The 7996-nt window shown below is 59.3% G+C and overlaps 1 protein-coding gene across 1 annotated transcript; it reads right to left on the reverse strand.

Annotated features, from left to right (window-relative positions):
- Positions 1-363: 363 nt before the first annotated feature.
- Positions 364-2959, reverse strand: CRYAA (crystallin alpha A). The gene is made up of 3 exons (XM_060099710.1): positions 2771-2959; positions 1471-1593; positions 364-573 (listed from the first exon to the last, which is right to left on the reverse strand). Exons 1-3 carry the CDS (start codon positions 2957-2959, stop codon positions 364-366), a joined length of 522 nt encoding a protein of 173 aa, XP_059955693.1.
- Between the last annotated feature and the right edge of the window lie 5037 nt (positions 2960-7996).

The following is a 7996-nucleotide window of genomic DNA, read 5'->3' on the forward strand; positions in this document are numbered from 1 at the left end:
TGGCTGGCCCTGGAGACCAGAGGCCACCCAGAGATTGCTCAGCGAGGGGTGTTCTCTGACCTCCTGGCCAGCCTGGACGGCCCGCAAGCCCGGGAAGACGCGGATGCCGTCTGAGAAGCTGGGATGGCGGTCACTTCCGCCGCCTGGCTGGTGTTGGAATCCGGGTCACTCTGAGGTCTCAGCACCTCAGGCCAAGGCCCCGAGCTCTGCAGGCTACTCTCTCAAACCCTCATGCCCTCGGAGAAGAGGAAAAGGAAACGGAAAAGGGGGAGGCGGGGGAGACAGACGCCCCACTTTCTAGGGCTCCCCCGGAGGGATGGGGGCGGGGGCCGCAGCGGGTGGCAGCCAAGGCCGAGGCCGAGCTTAGGAGGAGGGGGCGGAGCTGGGCTTCTCCTCCCGCGACACGGGGATGGCCCGCTCGCTGTGGCCGGCATCCATGCCAGATGGGACCTTGGGGCCAGAGAAGGTCAGCATGCCATCCGCGGACAGCGAGCAGGAGAGTGCCGACTGGTCCACGTTGGAAGGCAGGCGGTAGCGGCGGTGGAACTCGCGGGAGATGTAGCCGTGGTCATCCTGGGGGGCCGGGGGAGGGCACGGTCAGAGACGCCACCGCGGTGGGTGGCGGCTGCCCCGCACAGAGGAGGCCCTCCTGGACCGCACGAGGGTCAAACCCACGATACCCTCACAGGGCGGGGGCTGGACCGTGTCCAGGGCCCTAGGACCGCCCTGCATCCCTGCATACGGTCTGGGCCTGCCTGGGTCCCCTGGCTCTTCACAATAATGTCACCGCAACGTCGTGTGAGTGGTCCTGCCCCTGGCCCTGCCCTTGGGTTCAGCTATCCCTGCACCTCTGGCCTCACAGACCGCTTGGGCTCAGGTCCCTGCCATCCAGCTTGCTGGGTCAGAAAGCCACGCCTCGATGTTCCCTTCTCCTGACGCCCTGGACCCAGCTTAGCCCCTGGCCCGACTCCCTCCCCTCCAGGTGGAAAGACCCAGAGCCTCAGCGTAGTGTCCGGGCATCTCCAGGGGCCCAGGAGTTCAGAGCAGCAGATGCAGTGGGGTCTCTCCCCCGCCTCCAGCTTCCCCACCACTGGACAAAGCCCTGATCTCCGAGCTGTCCTGGCTGGGCCCCTGCCCCCTCGAGATAACGGGCTCCGGGCACTCGGGCTCCGACACGAGTCAGCTGTGCCGTCCTCCCGAGAGAAGCGGGTGTGAAAACCTACGTGGCTTGGAGCTCGCTCCCTTGGTGCTGGCGTCTCCTGGGGTCTTTCCTAATCCCACCCCATCACCCAGGGAATTTGGACAGAGCCCGGGATGCCGAGTAGCTCCTGAGTGGGGTTCCCCACAGGCCCCCGCTGGCCGTTCACCCGCTGCCCAGGCCTGCTGCGGGCCCGGGGCGGCCTCCTGCGCCGGGGTGCAAGACGGGGCCTTGCTCGGGGGTGCAGCCCCTCCCTGCGGGCCCGGGCTCACCTGCCGCTCGTTGTGCTTCCCGTGGATTTCCACGAAGTCCTCCTGCACCTTCACCGTCAGGTCCTCAGGAGAGAAGTGCTTCACATCCAGGAAGATGACAAACTTGTCCCGGTCGGATCGGACCTGAAACGAAGTGTCCGTGTGGGTCTCCACAGGGCTGCGGCTCAGGGAGGGGGCTGGCCGGAGCAGCTGGAGTGGGGTGGCCGGGGCTCAGTCCCCAGTTATCACAACAGAACCTGCGGTCAAGACTCTAAGCTCTCCCTCCACGTGTCCGGGGCACAGAGGGACCTGGGACTCAGGACACTGTGGCCGCTCGGCTGACAGCCAGAGCCCCGGGGCTCTGTGGCCGCCTGGCGGGTGAGGGGCTGCCTGGCTGAGTGGTGTGGGTTGCGGGGCCGTTACAGACTGGTCGGCTGGCTGCTTATGCGCTGTTTGGCTGGTCGGTGGGACTGAGCACTTGGAAAGAGGTCGCGGCCCTGGGCCTCCGCCCGCCTCTCCGTGAACCGCCTGGGGCCTTGTCTCTGCACACGGACGTGCATGTGATGTGCCGGCAGAGCCTACGCAGGCTGCCCAGCTACTCGCACAGAAACTGCTTTCAGCCGCCTCCCCTCCCTCTCCCCTCGCTGGGGACGCTCCTTTGGGCTCCGTCGGCCCCGGAATGGTCGGCGTTTCACCAGCTCCGAGCAGGCCTCTGTGTTTTAGGCAGTGGTGACCCCTGGCACCCCCAGAACACTGGACCCTGGGAGGGAAGGCCGGTGGGCTGCCTTGCCTGCCCTCAGGGCCTGGCCTTGGACACCCGGGCAAACTCGGGAAGAGCCCACACACTGCAGCTCCATGGCTGCAGAGGGCTTCAGACAGGAGGCCTCCTGCCAGACCTCGCTGCTGGAGGCAAAGTGCAGCCCCAGGCTGCACAGAGCTCCGTCCACCAGCGCCCGTGCCCTGGGCTGTTCTGGGGGCTCCCAGCACATGGAGGGACAGCAGCAACCACATACGGGCCATGAGCTGATGACAGGAGGAACAGGCAGCAGGCGGGCTCTTCCTCCCGGCACCCCGGAGGCACGGGAGGCTCTGCTGCGGGGTGGTGTGCCTGGCCTCTGTGCGTCCAGGACGGACGAGGTGGGCTGAGGCGGGAAAGCGGCCCCACGGCGGTCACCAGCCGCTCCACGAAGCGGGGCGGGAGCACACAGCGCAGGGGTACCGCGTGTGCCCCCGGGCCGGCCCTCGCAAACCCCCGCTTCTCGCCCGGCCACGGCCCGGCCCCTTGCAGCCGCAGGAGGAAGCAGCGCGCAGCGGGTCTTACCTCGGAGATGCCGGAGTCCAGCACGCTGCGGAAGAGGGACTGGCGGTAGTAGGGGCTGATGGTGGAGGACAGGAAAGGCAGCAAGTCGTACTCGAAGAGCCCCTCGCCGAAGAACTGGTCGAACAGCCGGCTGGGGTAGAAGGGGCCCAGGGCACGTTTGAACCAGGGGTGCTGGATGGCGATGTCCATGGTGGGCGCTGACTCTGCAGGGACCGGGGCTGGCGGGGAGTCAGGGCAGGGGCCTCTGGGCAGCGCACTGAGGACCCGGGGCGCACGCCCTCCCTATATACGGCCGGACAGAATGGAGGCATCAGGGGGATTTGTCTGGAAGGCGTGAGCTCAGGAGGGAGGCCGCCCAGTCAGCAGAAACGTGGGCTGGGCTGAGCGCGCACCTCTCCCAGCCCCGGGCTGCAGCGCTGACCAGCCCAGAGCTCTGGGCGCCAGGGGAACGGCGTCCCCAGGGAGCTTCTCTGTACGTGGCTCTGTGCCCCCCACACTCAGCCGGTGCTGCAGCGAAGGCTCGCGTCTCCCCTTTCCTGGGTGGGGGTGCTGTGTGCCAGGTAGCATGCCCGTGTCTGTGTATGTGGTCCCCTGTGACCTCACGGCCACCTTACGAGAGGGAGCTCGTACCCCTGGTTCACAGAGGAAGAGAGTGAGGCCCAGAGGCTAGACAGGGGGTCCCCAAGTCCCAGCGCTACGAGGCAGGGCTGCATTGTGTTTTAAAACAGAATGACGTCTATTACTTCTTCCTGATTACAAACATCATACATACTTGTAAAACATCTCAACAAAGACAGAAAATGCAGAGAAGAAACTAAAAAGCGTCCATAATTCCAGCACCGGGGAGCCCTGCTGTGGGGTGTGTGTGCATCCAGAGGGGAGGCAGGTTTGGTTTTACAAACATGGAAACCCTGCATCCCGGGGTCTCCTCTGGACACCATCCCTGAGAACCTCGAGGCCTTGGAACAGACAGAGCCAGTGTCCTTAGAGCAGGTGCCCTGTCCCCGTTACTGGCCTGGTGACTGGTTTGCTCCTGTCTCTGTGGCCCACCCAGCTATGGCCCAGGATGCGTTCCGGGGGGACCTGCCACAGTTGGGGCACTCCTGGCTTTAAGGCTTTCATACTTTTCAGTAGCTTGGCCTCCGGGAGCCTTATACTAACTCACCACCCGCTCCACACCCGCAGCACAGGAGCGTGCCGGACCCACGCCCTACCCGAGCCAGCTTTTTCATGCACAGTCCAGACGGTGAGACGCTTCTAATTCACCCTGCGCCTCCCCAGGTCCTCGTGCAGCTTCTGACCAGCGTCCACCTCCTGTTTGTGGGGTCAGTGCATCTTCAAAGCACTCAGGATCTTTGCAAATTTACCTCCAAGCCCTGGGCTTACTGGGTCAGGAAAGAGCACTCCCCCTGTACCTAACTAGGATGTTGTCTCACACACCTAAGAAGCAACTGGTGTCAAAAGTGGGAATTTCGGCGCCTCCCTAACTAGCGGTGCACTGTATCAAAGCCCACCTCCCTGCCTTTTTGAGCACCTGTGATGTGCGTCCAGCCAGTGGTAAAGGGCCCAGAAAAAACTGGAAATGCCAACCTTTGCCCCTGCAAGTCTACAATTTCGGCAGGTAATTCCCTAGGATGTCAGACAACAAGGGCCAAATTAGGGGCCAGATAATCAATACTCTGAGGGGTGGAGGGCACTCTCCCTGCCCCAGGCCTGCCTGAGCCCACACTGATGGTGACCCCATGGTTCCTTGCAGCCACCCTAAATGGCTTGTAGGTCCCAAATCTCCCCACTTCATAGACAGGGACAGTGTCTATGAAGTGTTTAACCTTGTAGCCACAAGGTCAAAACAAAAGAAAGGTTAAACAGGTCACTTAGCATGGAGGAAAGGGAGGGGGCTTTGGTGCAGGCTGCCCACCCAGGCTGGGAGTCAACCGGGGAATGGGCAGGGCTGTGGGCGACCCCACACAGCATGGACTGCCTCCTCCTGGGCATGGGACAGGGGGAGGAAGGGGCACAGGCATCCAGCTGGCTGCTGAGGGGAGGGTCCAGCTGGGCCAGGCACATGGTCAGTGTGGGCCAGAGCCACACTGAAGCTGAAGACAGAAAGCAAAGTCAGCAGTAAGGATCCTGTCTTTATGTACAATTTGATATTTTGTTCATCATGGATTTTTTGCACCCATTTTTATTTGTTTAAACATCACATTAAGATGTGATATATCCTGATGACTGCGTTTGGTCCCCCTGACTCTTGGTACGTTCTCACCCTGTACCTGGCTGTCCATGTGGTCCTTCAGACAGGCTGGGTCTGCAGGCAGGGACGGGGTGCAAGCTCGGCCCATGGGATGCACAGCCCAGGGTAGCCGAGGGTCCTCCAAGGTCCTTCAGACACATAGGGATGTCCAGGCACTCACCCATGCCCCTGACCCATGGGCTGCAGCCAGCGGGAGCCCAGAGCTGGCCTTCAGAGTAAGCCAGCACCAAGGTGGCAAACCCAACCATGCAGGCCCCAGACAGGGGGCCCAGGATGGCCGCAGAGTCCTTGGGGACCTTTCCAACCCAAGATGACGGTGCTGTATCAGTTTCCTGCAGCTGCTGTAACAAAAGACCACAAACTTGGTGGCTGAAAACAGCACAAATGTATTATCTTGTAGTTTGGAGGTCAGAAGTCCCAATGGGTCTCACTGGGCTCAAATCAAGGTGTCGGCAGGGCTGGTCCCTCCTGCAGGCTCCAGGGGAGACTCCATTTCTTGCCTTTTCCAGCTTCCAGAGGCTGCCCATCCCTTGACCCACGTTCCTTTCCTCTGTCTTCCAAGGCAGCCGTCACATCACATCCCTCTGGCTGTCCCCCTCTGCCTCCCTCTAGTAAGGACCCTGTGATTATGGAGCCCACCCGGGGAATCCAGGGTCACCCCCCCAGTCCTACAGTCTGCTCTTTAAAGAACCTTATTTCCCCCCCTTGCCATGTAAGGTGACACCTTCACTGGTTCTGGAATCAGGGTGGGGAGGCCATTAACCACCTGCTGCAGGGAGGGAAGCTCTGTGATGACAGGCGCCCTCCCTCTGGGCAGCTGGAGGGACCCTCAGCTCAGGAAATGCCCCCCAGTAACGGCCAATATGAACTCACATCACTCAGAGTCACCACCTCGTTCAGGTCAACTTACATCTCCGTCAGGTGTCTGAGCCCTTCCAACTTCCTCTCCGGTTTGCTGACCTCGCCTATCGGCCCAACCTGTGGCTCACACGTGCCATGGCAGGCAGTCCAGAGCTCCGCAAAGTGGCCACAGGGATGGGAGGTGATGCGGGATGGAGTGATGGGCGACCAGCTGTTTCCAGCTCACCTGTGCGAACTCACCCTGCGTCACACCTGACCTCACACAGCCCAGACCCTCCCACCCTGGATTCTTGGAAAACAAGACCCTTTTTCTCCGGGCCTGGGTTCCTCCTTGAATTCACGGCCATGGGCTAAGGGGTGCGCTGTCTGCACCTGCGGAGACTTAAAACAATAACAAACCACCCAAAAGTCCGTTCTAATCATGCAGGTGTAAAATACGCCTCCGCTTCTGTTAGTCTGAGGTCTGAGCAATCTATACATAATAATACAGTCCGTTTTCCTTATTGGAGGGAGTGAAGTCCTATAAAGTTGCCATGAACAGTGAACTGGTAACTACTGAGCCACTTCTCCCAGGGAAACACAGGGTCAGGTCCTACCAGCCTCTGGTCACAACATTTTCACCAGTCACTACGTGGGCAACATCTTCACCGGTCAATACGTGAGCTTCTTTGGTGTGTGTTTCTGTACAAACACAGCTAATTTCATACGTGTTGTTGATTCATTGACACTGAACCCATGCCAGCAGCCCCATAACTCACTCCTGTAGCGAAGCTCACCTGACACATGTGTTTTCTCCGGGCAGGCACATCCCAGCCCTCCTGCACTTGGGACACTAAACAGCCCTTCCCACTGTGCTTGGGACCATGTAAACAGTGGAGCCACAAAACGCAGGAAAATGTGGGAAACGGGATACTAAACAAACCCTGGAAAGGACTCTGGTTTGCAGCAGGAGCTGAAACAAGCAGGCGGAGTCGCCCTGTCACCCTCGGCTGGGGACGTGCACGTCTGGCCATGCAGATTTTTCACCTCTGCCGCTCTGCTCAGTGAATGACTGTGAAAAGGGCCATGAGCATGGATTTGAGGTCACATTTCAGAGAGCAGATATTATGGACTGAATTGTGTCCCCCCAAATTCTTATGTTGAGGTCCCAACCCTCAGTACTTAGAATGTGAACTTACCTGCAGAGGGATCTTTTAAAGAGGTGATCAAGCTAAAATCAAGCTGCTAGGGTGGGTCCTGGTCGAATGTGCTGGTGTCCTTATGAAAAGAGGACATGAGGACACAGCCACACACGGGGGAGGACCTTATACAGGAGGGCTGATGTCCTTACAAGGGGGAGAGACACCAGGGGTCCCCAAACACATGAAACACCGTGTGAGGACACAGGAGAAGACAGCGTCTACACGCCAATGGGGAGAGGCCTCAGGGGTTCCAGCCCTGCCCACACCTGGATCATGGCTTCCAGAGTCCAGACTGAGAAGTAATTTCTGTTGTTTAAGCCCCTCATGTGTGGTTCTGTGGTGTGGCGGCCTGGGCACCTAACACAGGAGACATCCTCAAACCTAGGATCCGCAAACACAAGGAGGGCCTGCATGTGTGTAATCTTCAAATAAGCAGGGTTTTCTTTCTTCTCCTTCTCTAGACATGTGCTAAGTGGAGATCACCCGTAGAACTCACGGCGACACGGCCAGCCCGAGGCTGGCCCACCCGGGTCCATGCGTTTGCTCTGGAGCCCGTTTCCAAGGTCGGGAACTGCTCAGGCTCCCAGGCCCCTTCTCACCTCCAGCCTCTGACGTCTGTGCTTCAACACGGGGCTTCAGATTGGCAAGTGGCAGCCCACGTGAAGACTCAGCACCAGAGTTATCCCAGTTCTGTCATGCTGTGTGACTTCTTGGCACTTTTATCGCGTGTTTAAAATATAAAACTGTGAAACAGAGGACAGGCTGTGAGGTGTGATGTTTCCGTGCAAACGATTGTTCTCAATGGAATATTTCACTGATTTGGGGGAATATCTTTAAGATTGAAATCTATTCTATTCTATTGTTAATTGTTTGTTTTAAAGAACAAATCAGGAAACTCATGATTCTTCATGATTATTCCCTGATTACACT

The sequence above is a fragment of the Mesoplodon densirostris genome, chromosome 5 (genome assembly GCF_025265405.1).
Source record: "Mesoplodon densirostris isolate mMesDen1 chromosome 5, mMesDen1 primary haplotype, whole genome shotgun sequence".
NCBI lineage: Eukaryota > Metazoa > Chordata > Mammalia > Artiodactyla > Ziphiidae > Mesoplodon > Mesoplodon densirostris.